The sequence below is a fragment of the Ursus arctos genome, unplaced genomic scaffold (assembly GCF_023065955.2).
Source record: "Ursus arctos isolate Adak ecotype North America unplaced genomic scaffold, UrsArc2.0 scaffold_23, whole genome shotgun sequence".
Classification (NCBI taxonomy): Eukaryota; Metazoa; Chordata; class Mammalia; order Carnivora; family Ursidae; genus Ursus; species Ursus arctos.
The window spans coordinates 39,621,823-39,642,828 of record NW_026622908.1 but is presented as its reverse complement, the minus strand read 5'-3'; the positions used below and the strand labels follow the sequence as shown (position 1 = coordinate 39,642,828).

General features: G+C 53.9%; 4 protein-coding genes across 9 annotated transcripts; 3 read left to right on the top strand and 1 right to left on the bottom strand.

The window, feature by feature from the left end:
- The first annotated feature begins 627 nt into the window (after positions 1–627).
- On the top strand, positions 628–12,894 carry BSCL2 (BSCL2 lipid droplet biogenesis associated, seipin). 5 transcript variants are annotated; one of them, XM_026487713.3, is made up of 12 exons: positions 628–1,271; positions 3,140–3,350; positions 4,813–5,129; positions 6,851–6,932; positions 10,277–10,420; positions 11,210–11,344; positions 11,518–11,615; positions 11,754–11,895; positions 12,024–12,090; positions 12,257–12,337; positions 12,438–12,518; positions 12,660–12,894. In XM_026487713.3, exons 2-12 carry the CDS (start codon positions 3,273–3,275, stop codon positions 12,800–12,802), a joined length of 1,368 nt encoding a protein of 455 aa, XP_026343498.1. In that variant the 5' UTR covers positions 628–1,271; positions 3,140–3,272; the 3' UTR covers positions 12,803–12,894. The 5 variants fall into 5 exon arrangements, with proteins under 5 accessions (XP_026343498.1, XP_026343497.1, XP_057173173.1 ...); XM_026487712.3 differs by having other exon boundaries at positions 12,251–12,337; XM_057317190.1 differs by having other exon boundaries at positions 832–915; positions 12,251–12,337.
- Positions 1,220–3,202, bottom strand: GNG3 (G protein subunit gamma 3). Its single transcript, XM_026487718.4, has 4 exons — positions 3,115–3,202; positions 2,536–2,754; positions 2,015–2,114; positions 1,220–1,739 (listed from the first exon to the last, which is right to left on the bottom strand). The coding sequence occupies exons 3-4, from the start codon at positions 2,111–2,113 to the stop codon at positions 1,611–1,613; spliced, it is 228 nt and encodes a 75-aa protein (XP_026343503.1). The 5' UTR covers position 2,114; positions 2,536–2,754; positions 3,115–3,202; the 3' UTR covers positions 1,220–1,610.
- Positions 12,895–13,194: 300 nt separating the features above from the next.
- Positions 13,195–15,738, top strand: LRRN4CL (LRRN4 C-terminal like). The gene is made up of 2 exons (XM_026487716.4): positions 13,195–13,718; positions 14,273–15,738. Exon 2 carries the CDS (start codon positions 14,278–14,280, stop codon positions 14,989–14,991), a length of 714 nt encoding a protein of 237 aa, XP_026343501.1. The 5' UTR covers positions 13,195–13,718; positions 14,273–14,277; the 3' UTR covers positions 14,992–15,738.
- Positions 15,739–17,851: 2,113 nt separating this feature from the next.
- UBXN1 (UBX domain protein 1) lies at positions 17,852–20,556 on the top strand. Of its 2 annotated transcripts, none has more exons than XM_026487641.4 (10): positions 17,852–17,953; positions 18,065–18,152; positions 18,292–18,345; positions 18,435–18,529; positions 18,625–18,694; positions 18,936–19,127; positions 19,222–19,273; positions 19,422–19,535; positions 20,057–20,249; positions 20,414–20,556. In XM_026487641.4, exons 2-10 carry the CDS (start codon positions 18,094–18,096, stop codon positions 20,461–20,463), a joined length of 879 nt encoding a protein of 292 aa, XP_026343426.1. In that variant the 5' UTR covers positions 17,852–17,953; positions 18,065–18,093; the 3' UTR covers positions 20,464–20,556. The 2 variants fall into 2 exon arrangements, with proteins under 2 accessions (XP_026343426.1, XP_026343425.1); XM_026487640.3 differs by having other exon boundaries at positions 18,435–18,541.
- Positions 20,557–21,006: the final 450 nt, after the last annotated feature.

The following is a 21,006-nucleotide window of genomic DNA, read 5'->3' as shown; positions in this document are numbered from 1 at the left end:
AGGAGCAGACACACTGGGACTGTTACCTTCCCTGCCTTGGCCCTGGTCCCACCTCCATATGTTCACCCTTGGAAGGAAAAGGCTTCTAGAAAAGCATGCCGGGCTTAAAACCTCCGCCAAGTTTGAGTCTGGGAGGCGCTCGTGAGACATTAAGCCTTGGTTTTGGCATCTGGCCAGATGGCAAGCTGGGATCACTAGGAAGGTTGGTAGGCACACTAGGGGCGGGGACGTTGCTTCTGGCGGATGTGACAGAGTGGGCCTGAGGAAGAAATGGGAACACCGCAAGCCCTACCAGGAAACCCAAACTGAAACAATTTCGGGCTCATCCAACTCCTAGGGAGCCCAGGAGGCGACCGAGGAATGGCGCCGAGCACCGGCCGCACACTTCTGTTTACACCCCAAAGGGAGCCTCCACTTGGCAAGCTGTAGAACCTAGATTCCCACGCAAGATCCACGCGACCAGCGCCTGCTACGCTGTGCTTGCGAGGGTCCTCTTGTCCCATCTTTGCTTATAGCCACCCGTGTGCCTTCACCTGGATCAGGGGGACGTCGACTTTAAGACTCCGGGGTGGGTAGGAATGGGCATCGAGTTGGCAAGAGCCAGGGCAGCCATTTTGAGACCAGATGAGCACAGAAGGGACCATATTGAGAACTCTTGCTGCCTGGGGCCGCCATTTTAAGTATGGGCCTAGCTCAGAAGCCCTGTACGTGAAACCCAGTGACGGGGGGCTGCCATATTGGCGCGGGTCCCATGGCGGTGGCCATCTTGGAAAAGGGGCCCGCTGTGGGCGCGGCCATCTTAGAAGTAAAACCGGCCCCCTTCGCAGGAACTGGAGCCGAGCTCCTCCCCTCCGTTCCAGAGTTGCTGCGATCTGCGATTGCCCTCGGAATCCCTCCCTCGATCTACCCCGTTCGGTCTGTTTTCGTTTTCACTTGTGTGCAGTGCTTGCGCGCGCGCGTGTGCGTGCGTGTGTTAGTGTTCTCCGTAGCCTCTGAGTCTTTTGTAACTTAATTCTTCCACTTGAGACGCTGTCTCGCGCCCGCCGTCCCCCCCCCCCCCCCGCCCATCCCGGCGATCTCCGATCCTAGACAAGTCTAACCTGATTTGACTGGCCCTATTCCTGGGGTACGGCAAGCCTTTCACCTGCCGCACACATTCCCAGGTCTACAGACTGATGATCCTCTCCCCAAGAACGCTAACACAGGAGCTGTCCTCTGAGACTCTGGATGACTTTATTCTTCAAATGGCTTTACCCTTCTCATAGCTCCAGGTGAGACTGAGAGCAAGCACCCGGCCCATCCCTCTCTCCATTGTCTTGAGCGGGTCACAGAGAGAAGCCGGCAGGACGCTGGCAGAGTCTGAACGGCCCTCCTGGGGATGGAGCTAAGGGGGCCCTGGGTCAGGGGGTAGTTGGGGTACGCCGCAGTGGGCGAGGAAATGGGGTCCACAGATCCGTGACGGAGAGCTTTGTGCTTCAGATAACCTCATAGGGTCGGACAAGGGCTAGGGATGGGATGCAGGGACCCTCAGGGGCTCACGACAGTTACTGACCTAAGGAAGGGCCTAGGAGAGGGAAAGGTGAAGAGCTTGTGCCGAGGGACAGGGCAACTTAGAGGAGGGCACAGAAGAACTTCTTCTCCCGGAAGGGGTTCTCCGAAGTGGGCACAGGGGTGATGAGGGGATCCTCACAGGCGTGGGCATCACAGTAAGTCATCAAGTCGGCTGCTGCCTTGGACACCTGGGGCACAGCCAGGAGGGGAATTGTTAGCAAGATCCCCTGAGAGGGACTGCAGCCTCCCTCCCCAAATGGGTTCTCTTTTGCCATCTCTAGGGCTTCTTAAAACAGTATTCTCGTCCCTCATCCCCCAGATTGGCCTGGGGACAGCTGTCCTTACAGAGCCAGAGACTCCTCCCCTGATCGCAGGGAGTCCAGGAAAGAAAACATCTCCTAACCTGACATTTGGGGACCTACTGCACAACTGGGGCAACTAATGGGACCCAGGGTCCGCCCACCTTTATCCGGCACAAGCTGGCTTCAATCTTAAGCTGTTCCACCATTTTGCGGGCTTGCCCAATACTCATAGTGCTGTTCACAGGGGTCTCCCCTTTCATCCTGGAGAAAAGAGAGGGATACCTTAGAGCATGATGTGGGGGGTGAGGGGCTGCATAATCTCATCTGAAGACACCCCCCCCCCGTCCGTGTTCCTTTTTCATCAGTCTTTACAAGACTGGGGTCATGTGCCCCAATATTTTGTTCCTTTTATCCTCATCCTCCAGTGGCCTTTCCCATCCCTGTCTTCCTGGGCTAAGGAAATGGAGAGGGTTGGATGAAATGCCTTCCAAACTCCCACACGGCCTGGGCCACAGATCATTAGACATAAAACCGATTTAAGGCTTTTCAGCCCTTCCAGCCATGTGTGTTCCCAGCTCTGAAAGCCTGAACCAGAAAAAGCCCCGCCCTGATGAGGACACATAATCTCCCCCACCGCCCCCTTGAGCCCCAGGGGGAGAAAAGCAGGATGTTCCCTACTCACCTGAGGCCACAGGCAGCGGCAGCCCTGGGGAGTAGTCAGTGGGGTGCACAAAACCTGCCTGAGATGGGTGCCCCACTTTGCAGGGAGTTGCAGCTGGAAGTATCTGCTGCAGCAGCAGAAGCAGCTAATACAAAGAAGTCCACTGGGGAGGTCAGGTCAGAGGTCTGTCGAGGGCTGGTCCCAGTTGCTGCAGCTCAGGCACTGCCCAGACGCTGGTACCTGAAGGATGAAGGATGCTAGAAGGAGCTGCTCAGATCCTGGAGCATACCAACTGCCCGGCCAGTGGGGGAGCCTGGCTGCTGACTGCAGCCCCTACGCACACCCCCACTGTGAACTGTCTCCCTAGCTGCCCTTCCCCCATTGCAGGCATTCCGAATCTGGACTAGGACGGGGCTGGAAGGAGCTGAGGCCCAGGCCGACTCCCCCCTCCCCTTAAATGGGGTGGTCTGGACCTGTGACATCGCCTGCAGTGGAGTCTGTACTGGCTGCGGGGGACCCTGCTCATTTGAAAATCTGACATCAGCTGGGCAGTCGCCCCCCTCCTCCCTCCTCCCTCTGCTCTGACATAGCCCGTAGTACCTGAGTCTTCTTTTTTCTTTCCCAGGGACCCTCCATTCCCTGTATCCAGGAAAATGTGATGAGCTACAGGTACCAGCTTCTAGATCACCAACCACTTCATGTTCTAGCCACAAGTGACTCGAGTGGAAGATCCAGGGGCAACAAAGTACGTCAGGAAGATGCCTAAAGAACAAGGAGAAGAAGCTGCAGGAAAAGAGGTGTGCAGATACCAGATCAAAGAATCGGACAAAGAAGAGGTAGGGGGCACTGTGGGGAAAGTTATTGGGTGTTTCTTGAAATAGATGAGCTTCCAGGGTGGGTTTTGGGAGTGTGGGTATTGGTTTGAGAGATTACATCCCAGGCCTGCAGGGTCGTGCTTGGTACTGTGTGGAATGCGAAGATGTACACAATATTAACCTTACCCTCCGAGGGATCTTATTTGGGGTGAAGAGTCGTATACAAAATAGAAGGTACCGTCTGCCAAGATCTCGTGTACATAACGCGCTGCGGGTATTCCGAGGGAGAGTCCAGTTGGGGTCAGAGGAGGTCGATGACATTCTAAATGCTGGAGACAAAAAACGGAGCTGAAATGCTATCACTCTTGTGATAGGGGCCGGCCAGTCAGCCGGCCAGCAGGGCTCTCTGCCTTGGACGCCTACAGGTCCAAGGAGCTGTGGGCGATAAAAATCAGCGCCTGCTGAATATCCGCCCCTCTCCCCCTTTGCGGGGGTTTAAATGGCTGGTGGTGAAGGTGTGGGTGGAGGGCCGGGATTGCGACCTCGAAGGGCGGGCTGAGGGGGATGCTGCTGACTCATAGCGTGCCCTGGGGCATATCCTGAGGCCTGGAGGGAGGCGCCTGCCCTCTTGGGTCTGGGAATCGGACCGCGGGGAGGGACCATACGCAGCGCGCGTGGTGGGAAACCCGCCGCCCGGCAGGCCCCGCCCCTTGCGCCCGGCCCCGCCCTGGAATGAGGTCCCGCCCCCTCAATCACAAAGGCGGCCGGCGGAAGTGGGCGGGGCTTCCCCGGGAGACGGAAGTCCCTTGTCGCCGTTGCCCCAGCAGCCTGCGAGCTGGTGAGTCTGCAGGATCGCGGCGGCCGGCGAGCTGGTTTCCGTGCTGGCGCGGTTAGGTGGGGGCTTCGGGCGCCGCGCCCACCGCCAGCCGGAGGGGGTGCTGGCGGGGAGCGGCCGTTGGCTGCAGGACGCCCTGCCTAGCGTGGGCCGCGGCCCTGTCGGGGAGAGAGCACAACTCTGGGCGTAGAGGAGAAAGTCGGGAGGCAGCAGCGACCGCGCTTAGGCTGCTGGCTTTGAGTGCGGCTGTACGACCCTAGGCAAGTCGCGCATTCTCTGGGGGCAGCCACCTCGCGGTGTGGACTCGGCGTCATCATGTGTGTAAAAGCCTTTTAAGGTGCTCATCCTCTGTATGTTATATATTGTTATGAATGAGTATGAACGTGGCCTGTCCCAGAAATCAGGTGTCCAGGAGACAAATTCAGCTGAGGTGTTGGGGCAGTCGGGCCAAAGGAAGCACAGTGAAGGAAAAGGGAAGGGATAATTGGTTGAGAAACGTAATCACCTGGAGAAAAGCCCTATGAAACAAAGACTTTGCTGTGTTCTGCCATCTCTGGTTCCTCAAACCCAGTCCAGTAAGCTTGTCCTTTTTGTCCCCACCTCCCCTGGGAAAAGAGCCATTCTCTCCCCCTCTCTCTCTTTTTCCAGGAACCACCAGCTGCTTCATCCCATGGCCAGGGGTGGCGTCCAGGTGGCAGAGCAGCTAGGAACTCAAGGCCTGAACCTGGGGCCAGACACTCTGCGCTCCCTGCCATGGTCAATGACCCACCAGTACCTGCCTTACTGTGGGCCCAGGAGGTGGGCCAGGTCTTGGCAGGTCGTGCCCGCAAGCTGCTGCTGCAGTTTGGGGTGCTGTTCTGTACCATCCTCCTTCTGCTCTGGGTGTCTGTCTTCCTCTATGGCTCCTTCTACTATTCCTACATGCCCACAGTCAGCCACCTCAGCCCCGTGCATTTCTACTACAGGTGAGAGTGGTCTTCTACCGAAGTAGAGGAATTCTTTGAGAAAATTGCTGTTAGGGCCCTTAGAGTTTATTTACATAGGAGAAAATTTGAGCCCACTGTGTTTATATGACTTCTTACCTTTCACAGCCAAGGCTGAGGAAGCTCTGGGTCAGTAGGGCTCTAAGGTCCTAGTTCTACCTCTGGTTACTGAAATACGTTAAAAAGAAGAAAAAAAAAATCCCCTTTTAGACTGTCACTGTGAGGATCAATTCTGTTTGGATTGGGTCAGATCGATCTCAGGGCCACTGTAGACCTCTTAACCAACCAGATCCCTTGAGTCCTCTCAGAACTAACTTGGCCTTCAGTAGAGAAGGTATTAGGAAAGCAGCAAGTTGCCTTGTACATTACTTTCTCCCACTCCCGATAATCCCGCACATTAGAGATTATGGAAACACAAGGTGACAGGGAACATCAAGTCCTAGAGTCCTGCTTCTTACCTGGGGCCCAGGTCTCCTGATTTTACAGACCTTGCCAAATTCTCTCCCCTTCTCTTAACAGTGGCCATAGGATTGATCAAGAGATGCTGATAGGGGCATTCTTATCAATGGTCCAAAGTCATTTGTTTCCCTGTCTTGAGTCCCTGATCATGAACTCTACTTTCTAAGAGCTGCTTAAACTTTTAGGAGGTATGATCTCATGAAAACTTTGGCCTTTCTGCTGTAAAAACATGTATGCACAGGGACACCTGTCTGGCTCAGTTGGTAGGGCACGTGACTCTGACTCTTGATCTCAGGGTTGTGAATTCAAGCCCCATGTTGGATGTAGAGCTTACAGGAAAAAAAAGTTACACGTACACACACACATACATATAAATGCATGCCCATGTGTAATTTTGCTTACACGTTGAGGTTTGTGAGCCTCTTAAAGACCATCTGTGCGGGCACCTGGGTGGCTCAGTCAGCTAAGTGTCTGCCTTTGGCTCAGGTCATGATCCTGGAGTCTCAGGATCCAGCCCCATGTCAAGCTCTGCACTCAGCAGGGAGCCTGATTCTCCCTTTCCCTCTCACTCACTCTCTCTCAAATAAATAAAATCTTTAAAGGAAAAAAAAAAAAAGTCCATCTGTGGATCCCTCGGGAGGAATTTTCTCAAATTAGGCCCCAGACCAGAAATAGTCAGAATCTGGGGATAGGACCCAGGAATCTGGTGGGGTTTTTTTGTTTTGTTTTTTTGTGGTTTTTTTTGAGAGAGAGAGAGATTGAGAGTGTGCACGCACACCGGTGAGTAGGTGGCCGGGGTGGGAGGCAGAGGGAGAGGGAGAAAGATCCCAAGCAGACTCCACCCCCAGTGGGGAGCCCAACACAGGGCTTGATCTGAGGACCCTGAGATTATGACCTGAGCCGAAATCAAGAGTTGGACACTTAACCGACTGAGCCACCCAGGCACCCCCCGGAGTCTGCATTTTTATCAAATTCCCCAAGTGAGTCTTGAGAAACACTTCATTCTGAAACTATTCAACTAAGTGTTCATTGAGTCCCGTGTAAGAATTTCCGCTCTCACGAGAGGAAATAAGCTGAAGTAGCAAGAAGAGAATGAAAGAATCGTTCAGGTGTCTTGAATCTCCTGGCTGCATTTCTTTTCCAGGGATGGGGGACAAGAGGGAGCCCTAGGGGGCCAAGGAGGTGTACGGACAGGTAAGGCAGACTCGATAACTTAGTGGAGTATCATCCCCATTCTCATCTAGGACTGACTGTGATTCCTCCACCTCCTTACTGTGCTCCTTCCCTGTTGCCAATGTCTCGCTGGCTAAGGGTGGACGTGATCGGGTGAGTATGGGAGCTGAAGAGAGGTTTCATTAGAGCTTTGAAGACTTGAGATCGGAGGGATTGAGAAAGACCTGGCGAGCAGGGATTGAGTAATAGAGACTCAGAGGAAAGTTCTCAAGGAAAGGGAGGTTAAAGAAAAATTAAAGTCCGAGCCGTGTGGATTATTCTTTTCCTGCCGTAGATGTTAGCAATGCCCTTCTCCCGATTGTTTCAGGCAGGCCGTATCTACTAGATGAGATGTGTTTTAGACCTCAGTGAACCTAAATTAACCAGTCAGCTATTTCGCCGGATGAGGTTGGACTCCACCCAAGAGTTTTGAAAGCCTGTGTGTGAAATTATGAAGCTCTTGACAAATGTGTGTGATCTGCCATTACAAAGGGTACTGTGCCAGGAGATGGGCCGGATGCCAGTAGGACTTCCACGAACCCGGAAGCTCTGGGAAGTGCAGGATGGCGGGTGCATCTGTTTGTAATGGGCAAGCTGGTGGAGGCTCTGAGAGGGGAGGAGGATCCCGGCATGCTTCAAAGGGCCGTTGGAGCATCCACGTCATTGTTGAGTTGTTAGTCAGCAGCCTAATTCGTAGTAATCAGCAGTCACACGTACTAAGAATTTTTAAAGCATCTGAAACGTATTTTTTAAAAGTGGTTCATGGGAGGACACTGCCTGCCACAGGATAGACCTCAGTGGTCACTCCGAAGGGAGGAGTGTAGGTTGTAGCATCTGGGGGCCTCTGAGATTGGTGTTCAGACTGGCGTTGTTTGGCAGTACGAATAGCCTGCTCTGTGTCCTTTGACCTCTTCCTTTGACCAGGACATAGCCATACACCGTCAAGAAGATGTACCAGGTCCCATGAGTTGGGTCCCAAATGGATGTAGTGACGTGGAAGGTTGGATCTTGTAAGGCAGAGATTGGTCGTTTTGTTTTACTTAGTTATTTGAGGTGTGGGGAGCAGAGGGAGGGAGGGAGAATCTTAAGCAGGCTCCACGCCCAGTTCAGGGCCCGATGAGGGGCCTCGATCTCACCACCCTGAGATCGTGACCTGAGCTGAAATTAAGAGTCAGACGCTCAGCCAACCGAGCCACCCATGGGCGCCGAGATTCATCATTTTAATCCAGCTATTCAGAAAAGGAGTTTGGAGGTGATTACAGAATCTTCTGTGAAGACGTTGATTGGATGTGCTTTTGTGGCTAAAAAAAAATAATAGACTATGCTAAGAGGGAGCGCGAAACAAAGCCACAGCACGTCTGCCCCTGAAGTGGGGCGTGTGGTTGTGTGGCGGCCTGTTGCGAGATCCTAACGGTGGTTCAGGGAGCCTAAAACAACTGGCTGTGAAGCTGCGGGGTGAGGAAGGAAGGGAAAGGTGAAGGGTGGGGGGACTCCGGTCAGGGTAGTCTCTGATAATTAAAGCAGGTTGACCATTTTCTCCATCTACAGTGAACATTTAGGAAGGAAGGAATAGAGGAAGTCATGTGTCTATTTTATGTGTAACACTTCGCTGGAAGTAGAAGATGGGGTCCTGGTTTCAAGGAGCTCACAGGATGGATAGAGAAATCTATACGCTGCATTAAGCAGCAAAGTGTAAGGCGCAGCTTCTGCATTTCTGAAGAATTTGAGGGATCAGTGTGAGACTGTGGAGATGGCGAGGCTCGAAGTGGACCTTGTAAGGAAGGGTGGACGTTGTATGGGAATGGGGGAACAGAACGAGAATCTGCCCATCAGATGTGAACACAGGCATGGAGTCATTCACAAGATTCTGGTGGTCGAGTCCGTGGATCCCGTTGGAGGAGATGATGTTTGTTTAGACAGAATTACTAGTTGAAAAACTTATATAAAACAGCTTTATTCAGAGAAAACTCACATACTATACAATTCACCCGTTTAAAATGTATAGTTCAGTCGTTTTTAGTGTATTCAGAGTTGAGCAGCCAGACCCCCAGTTAATTTTAGAACATTTTCATCAGCCCAAAAAGAAACGCCTACCCATTTGCCGGCAGTCACTCCCCATTTTCCTCCAACCCACCCAGAGAACTACCTATTAAAATGTTTCAGGGGTGCCTGGGTGACTCAGTTAAGCATCTGACTCTTGATTTCAGCCCAGGTCATGACCCTGAGATCAAGCCCCGTATCAGGCTCCATGCTGGGTGTGGAGCCTGCTTAAGATTCTCCCCCCCCCACCCCGTGGCCCTCCCCCGTCCTTAAAAAATGTTTCAAAAAATTCAGTGAAGCAGCTGTCTTCATCTGGCGTCTTCCAGGGGCTAGGAATCTCATGGAATCCATTTTTTCAACAGATAATTCATTCTGAAAATAAGAATCTGTACAAAGACTTTAATCAGCGATTTTCTGCTTTTTTATCCTGGTGTTAGTGCTCAGAGCACCCTCAGCCGTGTCTGGATTTTGGGGGGTGGTTCGCTGTGGGTTTTTTTGGGTTTTTTTTTAATCCATTCCCTCTGTTTATTTTTATTTTTTTTTTAAAGATTTTATTTATTTATTCGACAGAGAGAGAAACGGCCAGCGAGAGAGGGAACACAAGCAGGGGGAGTGGGAGAGGAAGAAGCAGGCTCACAGCGGAGGAGCCCGATGTGGGACTCGATCCCATAACGCCGGGATCACGCCCTGAGCCGAAGGCAGACACCCAGCCACTGTGCCACCAGGCGCCCCCATTCCCTCTGTTTAAAAACAAAAGCTTTACTCTTGCCCCTGTGATTCTTGCGTACCACCCTGAGGGGTCATGCTCAGATAAGAATAGTTGACTAAGGATTAGAAGAATATAGGAATGGTCAGGAAAAACCAGGGTATGTTTGGTGGCAAATCTTTAACCTTTGAGGTTAATCCCAGTGAAGAAGCCTTCCCACTAGGAGTCTCAGGGTTCTAGCAACAGAAGCAAGGTAAGGGCCCCAGAGTGACCTGAAGTTGATCTGGAGCGACCGAGACTGGGAGGGGTGGCTGGGGAGTTGGTGCGCACTTCTGGCACTTGGTTAATTAATCATGTAAGTGAAGACAGGCTGGGCCCAGGGGGGTGGCCTCACGGGGACAGAGGCCTGAGTCACAGATGGCCCAGTTGGCAACATGACGGTTCACTTTTGGAAGAAGGGAAAAAAATGTGACCCAGCGTTTCTCAGAACAGAGCGGAGCGTGATTCAGCGAAGTCGCAGGATGCTGATCTCAGAAGTGGGAGGGACCGGCCACCACAAGGGGGCAGCACCTTCCTGGGAGGAGAGACTGAGCTGCCGGCTGCGCTAGCCAAGGAAGGGGGGGGTGGCGGTGTTTGGAGGGATGGGGGGAGGTGCAACAGCATGGTTTAAAAAAATAGGGCTTTTGTTAAGAGATGGGGCTACCTTGGGCAGGTGCTGATGTATGGACAGCCGTACCGCGTTACCTTAGAGCTTGAGATCCCAGAGTCCCCCGTGAATCAAGATTTGGGCATGTTCTTAGTCACCATTTCATGCTACACCAGAGGTGGCCGCATCATCTCCACTTCTTCGCGCTCCGTAAGTGTTCCTGGCCTGTCTGGGAGGGTGCGGAGGTGACAGCAGATGTCAGAACACCTGAGTAGGGCTTCAGGAGAAAACATCCTAGCTCTGAGGTCACAGACTCCTCAAGATAGGGAAGAGGAGTCAGTTTACCAAGCCACTCAGACACCCCAGGTGTCTGATGAGCATGTCCAGTTTGGGGGCAAAGTCTGAAGAGTGGAGGCAAAATGGGCTGAAGTCCTCACTCGGAAACATACTAGCTGAGAAACAGCTTCTTTAACCCCTTGGTTACAAAGCATTACTAACTGGGGATGTTAGTAATAGTCCCGTAGCAAGACTAGTTTGGATTCGGTGAAGAAATGGACAGTGCTTATGATCCCACAGTGGGTGTTCAATAGATATTAAGGCTCCATTCGTACATGAATTATCAACAGAGCCACATGATGAAGCAAATGCCTGAATGTCTACACGGAGAACAAAGCTTCGGGTGCTGCACTGAAACTTAGTCTATTCTGAATGGTAGAACTGCTTGGGGGGAAAGATCAGAGACTGAGTGGGGCTTAACCCTCGCAGGTTCTTAGAAGAGGGGAATGGAGACATGGTCTGGCAGAGCAGGCCTGTTACTCAAGCCGCTGGAATGGCTGGGCCAAGGGTGGGGGAGCATGGTAGCAGGTGCAAATGAGGGAGCAGGGGACCTGAGGAAGAAGCTAGCTTCACAGACCGTTCAGGAGCCTCGGTGCGGGGTGGGTAGAGCTGTGGAAATCGGGAGGTACCTGTCCCCAGCCTCTCCCCTCCTGGCCCTGGTAGGTGATGTTGCATTACCGCTCAGACCTGCTCCGGATGCTGGACACGCTGGTCTTCTCCAGCCTCCTGCTGTTTGGCTTTGCAGAGCAGAAGCAGGTCCTGGAGGTGGAGCTCTACCCGGAATACAGGGAGAACTCGGTAAGGGGGTGAAGGGAGACTAGAGACTGCTCTCCCCACGAGCCCAGAGTTCTGCCTGCGGAGCCTCTGGGCTTTGTCAGCCACGGAGACACTGGGGGTGGGCTTCGGCCTGGGCGGGTAAGAGTGACGGCAGCAGGATCGGGGCTTCATGCTCCCCGCCCTGCCGTCCGCAGTACGTGCCGACCACCGGAGCGGTCGTCGAGATCCACAGCAAGCGCATCCAGCTGTACGGGGCCTACCTCCGCATCCACGCGCACTTCACCGGGCTCAGGTGAGGGAGCAGACGCAGGCTCCGCGACTCCCCTGAGGGCCGGCCTTAAGCGCAAGAGCTTGCACCTTCCTAGCAGTGAGTTCTGGGGAGAGAGAAGGTCAGTGCCGTCCAGTAACTGCCACCCTCTTCCTGCGTCAGGTACCTGCTCTACAACTTCCCGATGACCTGCGCCTTCGTAGGTGTCGCCAGCAACTTCACCTTCCTCTGCGTCATCGTGCTCTTCAGCTACATGCAGTGGGTGTGGGGGGGCATCTGGCCCCGACACCGCTTCTCTCTGCAGGTCACAGAGGACCTCCTTCCCCTCCCCTTCGTGATCCTTCTTTGGTTGAGGAGTGGGCTGGGGCGCAGCCAGGGCCGGGGCGCGAGGTCCCTGATCACACTCGCTGCTCACAGGTTCCTCCCGCACAGGTGAACATCCAGAGAAGAGACCGTTCCCGAAAGGCAGTACAGCGAAGGATCTCGGCCCGTCATCCAGGTAAACGGGACGGGAGGGGGGCTCCTGTGTTATCCAGTACGAAGCTTTAGGCCCTCACAGCGGGGCTGAGGGGCAGAGGACAGGCTGGGGGAGGTGAGCTTGGCCCCGCTGCCTGGGAGCAGCCGCATTAGCCCTATCCCGCTCTCTACCCACTTTGGAGGCACAGGGCCCCAAGGCCAGGAGGAGTCAACCCAGCTATCAGACATCACAGAGGATGGCGAGAGCCCTGAAGATCCCCCAGGGGCAGGTACGGTGCCGCAGCTCACCCGCCCACCCTCCCCACAAGTCCTCAGTTGTCCCTTGCAGCCTCTTCAAGCCTGACCTCTGCCTTCCCCCTGTGGCTGCAGAGGGCCAGCTCCTTGAGGAGGAGAAGGCAGATCAACAGCCCTTGAATGGAGAGGAGGAGCTGGAGCCAGAGGCCAGTGATGGTGAGGGGCGCTCGGCACAGGGGTCTGGGTGGAATGGAGGTGGCATGCGGGTAGGAAGGAGGTTATATTGGTTGGGGGAGAAGAGCCCCAGGTTACTTAATTTCCCATTTGGGATTTTTGTTTCTCCCTCCTCTGGCCCAGGTTCAGGCTCCTGGGAAGACGCAGCTTTGCTGACGGAGGCCAACTTGCCTGGCCCTGCCCCTGCCCCTGCCCCAGAGACTCTGGGCAGTTCTGAACCCCCTGTGGGCAATCTCCGACAGCGCTCCACCTGTTCTAGTTCCTGAGGAGAACAGGGCCGAGTCCTCACATTCCAGTCCTTTCCCACCTGACCCCTTCCCCTCTCCTTCGGTTCCCCCAATAAACTATTTTCATGCCAGCTGCTTGCCTGACTCCTTGAAAGGGATTCATTGCCATTGGAGAACCCTGTGTTCCACGGGCATCCTCCCCGCCACCCTGCATTGGAGGAGGTGGTCTTGTCGGGGGCTGCCTGCTGATGGGGAAGGTCTCCAGACCTGGACCATTCTAGGTACAGCCGTCTCCATTCAAAGCCTAGAAAGTGCAAGGCGAGAAAACCTATCCTGCCTACTCCATCCACGTGACTCTGGGGAGGGGGATCGTGTAGGGCGGGTCTGGAGAGCCGGGCTGCATCATTCTGGCCTCTGCACCCCTCCCTTTCTCTGTCCATTGGGAGGCCGAAGACAGGAAATGACTGCCATGGATGTGGTAGGATTTTAACTGAAACAGCATTTTGAAGCCCAGGCCCCATGCTGTCACAGCTGTTTTCTCCTCTGATACCAGCCAGGTGGCCCCCTCTGTTCCCCTCCTCATCCCTCCACATAGCTTCAGCCCTGTGATTCTCCGCTCCTGGCTGCCTTCCACATTCCAAAGCCGTCTCTGAACCCAGGCATCCTGGCCTCCAGATGAAACAGCTGCTGTGGCTGCCCCCGATCCCCGGCCCCGTGACTCAGGCTCTCTGAAGGGACCAGCCCGTTTCTTGGCATTCACCGGGAAAGGGGGGGGCAAGGGAGGGGGGCTAGGTGGTGACATCAGAGTGGAAGGGTATAAAAGCTGAGCAAAAACAGGACTGAAATTGAAGACACCGACAAAACCTGCCGGCTGCCTGTGCTCCTGGGGTCGCCCCAGCCTTGCACCCACAGACCTCTGGCCGGAGATCTACACTGCCGCCAGACCTCCCCGCTGGTGAGGGGCTGCTGGGGGCAGGGAAGGGGGGGTGGGAGGTGGGGGGCAGGGATTGGAGCTCCCTAGACAGGTGGGGGGATTCCAGGGTCCTTAAGTTTCCCCCTTCTAGCCCATCTCTTCTTTCTCATTTCTGTCCGCTCTACTTTTGGGTTTTTGCATGTGTCGCTGACGGACAATTATTTTACTGAGATCTTTTCTTCGGGTGGCAGCTGGGAGTTATTCCACCTTTCTTCCGCAGACTGAGTAAATCATTTCCTCCTCTTTTCCCCTCCAGCACTTGGCTTATTCATGAACTGTTTCTGGTACTTCACCCATTGCCGGTCACACACCCATCTCTGGGGTCAGCCCACGTTTGTTGTTTCCCCCCCCAAACCAAGTCCAAAAGTTCAGAAGTCGGTTGACAAATAAGTGTGTCTGCCTCCTTTCCTCCTCTTTCCTGTTCACTTTTTGGCCCCCAGTTGTGTGTCCCAGTCCCCAGAGGTTTTGTTGAGGGAGGGGGCCTAGAAGGCATGGGGTTTGGACAGTCTTTACCTCTCCACCTCCTTCCCTTCCAGACTCCATGCTGGGCTCTCCCTGCCTTCTGTGGCTCCTGGCTGTCACCTTCTCCTTAGTTCCCACAACGCGGCCCTTGGCCCCTCAAGCCCTTAAGGAAGAGGAGGAAGATGAGACACCAGGGCCGCCTCCGCCGGCAGTCCTCTGTGACTACGACAGTTGCCGCCACCTGCAGGTGCCGTGCAGGGAGCTGCAGAGGGCCGGGCCCAAGGCCTGCCTGTGCCCTGGGCTCTCCAGCCCCGCCCAGCCGCCTGCCCCGCCGCGCCTGGGAGAAGTGCACGTCGTGGCCGAGGACAGCAGCGCCGTGGTGCACTGGTGTGCCCCCTCCTCCCCGGTCCACCAGTACTGGCTGCTGCTCCGGGAAGGCAGTGGGGCTACCCAGAAGGGGCCCCCGCTCAACTCCACGGTCCGCCAAGCAGAACTGAAGGGACTGATGCCTGGGGGCGTTTATGTCGTTTGCGTGGTGGCTGCTAACGGGGCTGGAGAAAGCAGCGTACCCCCAGCAGGTGCAGAGGGCCTTGAGGGGGTGGGGGGCCCCGCTTTCGGGCCCTGTGGCAGGCTGGCCGTGCCCCCCAGACCCGTTACCCTGGTGCACACGGCCGTAGGGGTGGGCACGGTGCTGGCCCTGCTGACCTGCTCTGCTCTGGTCTGGCACTTCTGCCTGCGGGAGCGTTGGGGCTGCCCCCACCGGCCGGCCTCCCAGCCAACAGCAGGGCTCTGAAGCAGCCTGGGGGCCTCTCGGGCCCAGCTGAGCCCGGGCTTGGAGAGGACAGCTCCGCCTGGACTCCCTGGGAGGGGGCGGTTGCCGCTGCAGCCCTGAATAGAATAGAAGGCCAGGCGCCTGGGGCCCCAGCTGAGTCTCAGGGCTCAGCCCGAGAGCTTGTTCACCTCCCAAACTTTCCGTCCTGCTCCAGGCTGCGGTTCTGAAAGGAGCAGAGGGGTTTGGCAACTTTTTCCTTAAAGGACCAAATAGTAAATCACATACTGCCGTTCCAGGGCATAAAATCAAAGATAATATGTAGGTACTTCTGCAGCCACGTAACCATGTAAAAACATAGAAACCATTCTTAGCTCATGGGCCTTTTCTTTTCAAAATCAGGCCCCAGCTGTATTAGGTCTGTTGGCTGTAGTTAGCTGATCCCAATCCCTGTCATAGACCCTCAAAAGAGCCCTGTCACATTGGTGGCTTCAGTGGGATTTTGAGAACAATCACCGCGGGATGGGAGTTTGGGGCAAGACTACTCCCTCTTTTACCTTTCATGTAGATATTGAAGATGGGCACACCTGAGTCAGAATCCAACTGTGTCTGAAGTGGGTGGAGATCAATGACTGGCATGGGGTAGAGAACCAGGGACTGCTTAAACTGCCGTCTGGGGCATTTCCCAGATCCAAGGATTTCCCCCACTCTCCCTCAATCTGTGTCTGTTTTATGTCCACTGTACCAACATTAAAGGAAATATAACAGGAAGACATTTTCATTTTTCATGACCCTTTTCATTCCCCTGTCCGCGCACCTATTTCTCAGAGTAGTGGACACTTTTAAATTCATCTGTAAATTCACTGGATGTAGGGGCGCCTGGGTGGCTCAGTCGGTTGAGTGTCAGACTCTTGGTTTCAGCTCAGGTCATGATCTCAAGGTCATGAAATCAAGCCCCGAGTGGGGCTCCAAGCTGGGCGTGGAGCCTGCTTGAGATTCTCTCTCCCTCTGTTCCCGGCCCCCCCGCCCAGGAAAATAAATAAAGCCTTAAAAAAAAAAAAATAAACCAACTGGATGTAGAAAAGTCTGAGTTGCTACAGAGTATAATCCTCATTTTTGCTGGTCTTACAACTTTTAATTATAGAACTAACATTTATACAAATTTCAAATACTGCTGAAGAATACAAAGGAAAGTTCCTCTTTTTCTCAAGAGGTAATCACCCCTAGCAGAGCAGATTTTTATTCAGTGACGGTATTTTCTTTGTTCACTCAATAGATGTTCCATGTGGGTAATCATAGTCTCCTTGGTTATGTTAAAGGCTGCACAGCTTTCCGTAGGACGATGATCCTTGACGGACAGAAGCCGTGGCTCTTTACTGGAACATTTGTCTTCAGTGCTGTGGGGATCTTTATGTATCCTCACGTTTGTGATTTCTATAGGGTGCTTACCTGGAAGTAGATGAAAGACGCAGTATCGGGGTGCCTGGGTGGCTCAGTCGGTTAAGCGTCTGCCTTCAGCTCAGGTCATGATCTCATGGTCCTGGGATTGAGCCCCACACTGCGCTCCCTGCTCAGCGGGAACCTGCCTCTCCCTCTCCCTCTGCTCCTCTCCCCTGCTAGTGCTCTCACTGCCTCTCTCAAAATGAATAAATAAAAAATCTAAAAAAAAAAAAAAGATGCAGTACTATACAATTAATGATTTTTTTAATCATTGGACCTCAGGATAAATTTAGAATAAATGCGTTCTCTCTAACAACTTACCACACTGTAGTGAATACCGTGTCGGTTTTATTTGCTCCCCTATTTCCTTGACATTTATTCATTTACAAATGAGGGCCCAATCTCTCATTACAAGGCCTGCTCTGCATACATTTACTCTTCACAAGAGATAGGATCGGCTGGGAGGAGGCGAGGAATTTGAAGCTCTAAAGGGTTTGAAGCGACAAGTAAGGAGTTGAGTTAGGATGCTGTGGAGAGGGAACATAGCATAGCGGTTTAGTGAATGCGTGCCGCATGGGTGTGGATCCCAGCTTGGCTACTTGCCAGCTTTGTGACTTTAGGTAAATTATCTCCTTTTTCTGTGTTTCCTGTGACTAATAATAGTATAATCATACAGATTGTTGTGAGGATTGAACAGGCATTAATCACGTAAGTCTCTAGTGGAGCTGGGAGGTGGAAAGGGGGTGGTCAAGGCAGGATTCCCTTAGAAAGCAAACCTGGGGTCCAGTCTCAAAAATGACTGGGACTGCCCGGACATCCCAGGCAGAGGGACTGGTAGGTGTAAAGGCCTGGACGAGCCTGAGGGCCTGTTTTGTAATATGCACGAGTTAGCAGCAAGTGGTGGGAGATGACACTGCGCACTACCAGTATTTACACGGTACAGCCTTGCCAGGCACCCAAGGCAAGTGCTTACTGTTCTTTTACAGACAGGACTCTAAACAAACAACAACAACAAAGAAAACGGACGAAGCCGGACTACTAGCACTTAAATTTCATCCTAAGAGACTAGGTGTCATGGAGAATTTTTAAGCAGGGAGGTGATGGCAGGATCAGATAATCGTGTTCTGCAAAGATCCTTTGGCAGTGGGACGGAGGATGGCTCAATTCCCCGGAGAGGATGAGGGGGTCAAAGACCACGCACATTTCTATGGTTCCAGATCAACAACGCCAAATAACATTCCAATTGGTTGCGCCCTGGGACCCCATGGAGAGCTTGCTACAGTCCGCCCACGGGTTTCAGGGCCGCACCACCCTTCCTCCCCACCGCCGCCGGGCGGCCCAGCTGGGGGGTCGCCTCCCGGGCCGCGACCCCGACGCGCCACCCGTCCCCGCCCGCGCCGGGTCCCGGCGGGTGGGCCAGGCCTGTGTTTTCTGGCTCTCGGCGGCACCCGTCCACGCCCGCTTCCACGTGACCCAAACAGATCCGGGCACTTCCGCTTGCCCTCGGCTTTCTTCTCGTCCGTGTCCGCTGAGGGTCCAGAGCCGGGTACGTGAGAGAGCGCCCAGCTGGGGCGTCGGGGGCGGGACTGCGCGCGGACCGGCGGCACCCCGCGCTGACCCCCACCCCCCCTGCGCCCTCCTTCGCGCCCTCCCCCAGGTCCCCGCAGAAGCGGCGGTGGCGGCGCCATGGCGGAGCTGACGGCTCTGGAGAGTCTCATCGAGATGGGCTTCCCCAGGGGACGCGCGTAAGGCAGCCCCCCAAACCCTGGCCCGCGGGCATCGCGGACCTGTCTGGCCTTTCCCCCAGCCTGGCCTCAGGCTCCACGCCCCAGCCTGACCAGCACCATGGCTCGCGGGCGCTATTCACGGTGTTTCTGCCCCCAGGGAGAAGGCTCTGGCCCTCACAGGGAACCAGGGCATCGAGGCTGCAATGGACTGGTGAGCGCTCAGACCGGGTGGCAGGGGCCTGGGGGACTGCTGGGAGGGGCAGCGTCAGTGGTAACCTCCCTCCCGACATTCCCTGCCAGGCTGATGGAGCACGAAGACGACCCTGATGTAGACGAGCCGCTGGCGACCCCCCTTGGACATGTCCTAGGAAGGGAACCCACCTCCTCGGAGCAAGGTGGCCCTGAAGGTACTGACTGAGGGACGCAGTGTGATTATTCACGAGGGCTCGAGGAGGATGAACGGGCAGTAATACTGATTGCTTGTTTGTAGGAACCGGCTCTACTGCCGGAGAAGGCAAACCCGTTTTGAGTGAAGAGGAGAGACAGGAACAGACTAAGAGGTATAGTAAGGAACAGTGTCGCGTTTCGGAGGGTCACCTTCCATCTGTCCACAGTACACAAGTCTGATGAACGAACTGGAACTTTACACTTTCCTTCTGTCCTGCCTTGGCGGTTTCCTTTCTGTTTTTTTTTTCATCTCTCTGGATACGTGTTCTCATATTTCATTTTGAGTCCCTGTTATAAACTCAGCTTCTCGATCTATGTCCATTTCTTTTGAGCTCTTTCTTTTCTGCAACATAGGATGTTGGAGCTGGTGGCCCAGAAGCAGCGGGAGCGGGAAGAAAGAGAGGAGCGAGAGGCTTTGGAACGGGAACGGCAGCGCAGGAAACAAGGGCAAGAGTTGTCGGCTGCTCGACAGAGGCTTCAGGAAGATGAGATGCGCCGGGCTGCTGAGGAGCGGAGGAGGGAAAAGGCTGAAGAGTTAGCAGCCAGGTCTGGGTGATGGGGATGTTGGATAATGAATGAGATGGGAAGCTAGGTTTGCTTTGTCAACGTCTGACCTACTTTCTTTCTGTCTGCATTCCAGACAGAGAGTCCGAGAAAAGATTGAAAGAGACAAAGCAGAGAGAGCCAAGAAGGTAGGTGATCGGGAAGACACTGGGGTAAGGAAGTAGATGGGCTAGTAAAAAAGAGTGCCTTTTCTAGCTTCAGAAGGAAAGGATGGGCATTCGATGTTCCTCTCAAGAGTGGGTGAGAGCCTGATCAGTGTTTTCCTTTGTCTTCCAGTATGGTGGGAGTGTGGGTTCTCGGCCTTCTCCACCAACAGAGCCAGGTCCTGTTCCCTCTTCTCCCAGCCAGGAGCCTCCCACCAAGCGGGAGTATGACCAGTGTCGAATACAGGTACTGATTCTAATTCCTGTCTTGCGTCTGGGACCCCTTCGTTGGCCTATGAGACACCTGGCTCAGAGGTTTATGCAGTGAGATTCTCTTTGCCAAACCTCTCCCTTCTTTGTAAATGACTTTTGAAATCCTATCTCTTCTACTCTTAGGAAAGATATCAACTTTCTCTTGCCCCAGTCTTAATTTAAATCCATACCTCCCTCTTACTCAGCAGTTACATTTTTAGTTTATGTTTTCATTTGGTTTATTACGTAGCTATTTGCACGATGGGGTATTTATCTAGATATTTTTGTATGATTTTTATCCTTGTGTTTGTTAAAATGTGAGGAAGCTGGAGCCTCTCTTCACTGCTTAGTAAAGCAAAGAATAAGTGGTTGTTCATTAGGGTGCTTTAAATAGTGATTATGCTGGTTCAGTCTCTCGAAGAGGAAACAAACCAACTTTGCAGCTCTTGTTTTCCTTACTTGGGCACCTCAATCAGTTTTGATGCTCAAAATACTGTATTTCTTGCTTGCCTTCAGGTCAGGTTGCCAGATGGGACCTCACTGACCCAGACTTTCCGGGCACGGGAACAGCTGGCAGCTGTGAGGCTCTACGTGGAGCTCCACCGTGGGGAAGAACCTGGGGGAGACCAGGACCCTGTGCAGTTGCTCAGTGGCTTCCCCCGGCGGGCCTTCTCCGAGGCTGACATGGAACGGCCCCTGCAGGAGCTGGGTATGCCGTCTGGGACCAGAAACAGGACTTAGGGGAGGGGAGGGGATGCCTGAGAAAGGAAGGAGTGCCAGGAGAAGACTTTGTGGAGATGGTGTGAGGCCAGAAATTTTGGGGGGCAAAAGACAAGGGTCTCTGTGGTCAGAGCTGTTTTCTTCCATCTTCAGGACTTGTGCCTTCTGCTGTCCTCATTGTGGCCAAGAAATGTCCCAGCTGAGAGGCCTTTATCCCACCATCCCTCTCTGACCTCTTCATCTTTGATAAAGCACTGACATCTCCTTCCTAATAAATAGACCCTCTGAGTTCTGTATGTGCCTGACTCCTTCCTGAATGGCTGGGAGGGACAAAACTGAGGCAGAGGAGGAAGCCAAAGAGAAGGCATTTAGGATAGACCCTACTTTTCATCTTAAGTTTCTTTCTTTCTTTGTTTCTTTTGTCAGAGAGGGGGAGAGGGCACACACACACACACAACCAGAGGGAGAGGCAGACAGGAGAAGCAGGCTCCCTGCTGAGCAAGGAGCTGGACAGGGCACTCGATCCCAGGGTCCTGGGATCATGACCTGAGCGGAAGGTAGATGCCCAACCCACTGAGCCACCCAGGCGTCCCTTTTTTTTTTTCTTTATAAGATTTTTTTATTTATTCATTTTGAGAGAGACAGCAAGAGAACAAGCAGGGGAGGAGAGAGGGGCAGAGGGAGAGGCAGGCTTCCTGCTGAGCAGGGAGCTCCATGTGGGGCTCGATCCCAGGACCCTGAGATCA

What these genes read in the sequence shown, in the direction of transcription:
- GNG3 (XM_026487718.4), bottom strand. Translation starts at nt 2,113, where the DNA reads ATGAAAGGGGAGACCCCTGTGAACAGCACTATGAGTATTGGGCAAGCC. An exon ending in CCAGCTTGTGCCGGATAAAG is followed by an intron (nt 1,740 to 2,014) that starts GTGGGCGGACCC and finishes GCTGTGCCCCAG; the next exon opens with GTGTCCAAGGCAGCAGCCGA.
- BSCL2 (XM_026487712.3), top strand. Translation starts at nt 3,273, where the DNA reads ATGCCTAAAGAACAAGGAGAAGAAGCTGCAGGAAAAGAGGTGTGCAGA. An exon ending in CCCGTGCATTTCTACTACAG is followed by an intron (nt 5,130 to 6,850) that starts GTGAGAGTGGTC and finishes ATTCTCATCTAG; the next exon opens with GACTGACTGTGATTCCTCCA. An exon ending in GGAGCCAGAGGCCAGTGATG is followed by an intron (nt 12,519 to 12,659) that starts GTGAGGGGCGCT and finishes CCTCTGGCCCAG; the next exon opens with GTTCAGGCTCCTGGGAAGAC.
- LRRN4CL (XM_026487716.4), top strand. Translation starts at nt 14,278, where the DNA reads ATGCTGGGCTCTCCCTGCCTTCTGTGGCTCCTGGCTGTCACCTTCTCC.
- UBXN1 (XM_026487640.3), top strand. Translation starts at nt 18,094, where the DNA reads ATGGCGGAGCTGACGGCTCTGGAGAGTCTCATCGAGATGGGCTTCCCC. An exon ending in GGCTTCCCCAGGGGACGCGC is followed by an intron (nt 18,153 to 18,291) that starts GTAAGGCAGCCC and finishes TTCTGCCCCCAG; the next exon opens with GGAGAAGGCTCTGGCCCTCA. An exon ending in ATCGAGGCTGCAATGGACTG is followed by an intron (nt 18,346 to 18,434) that starts GTGAGCGCTCAG and finishes ATTCCCTGCCAG; the next exon opens with GCTGATGGAGCACGAAGACG.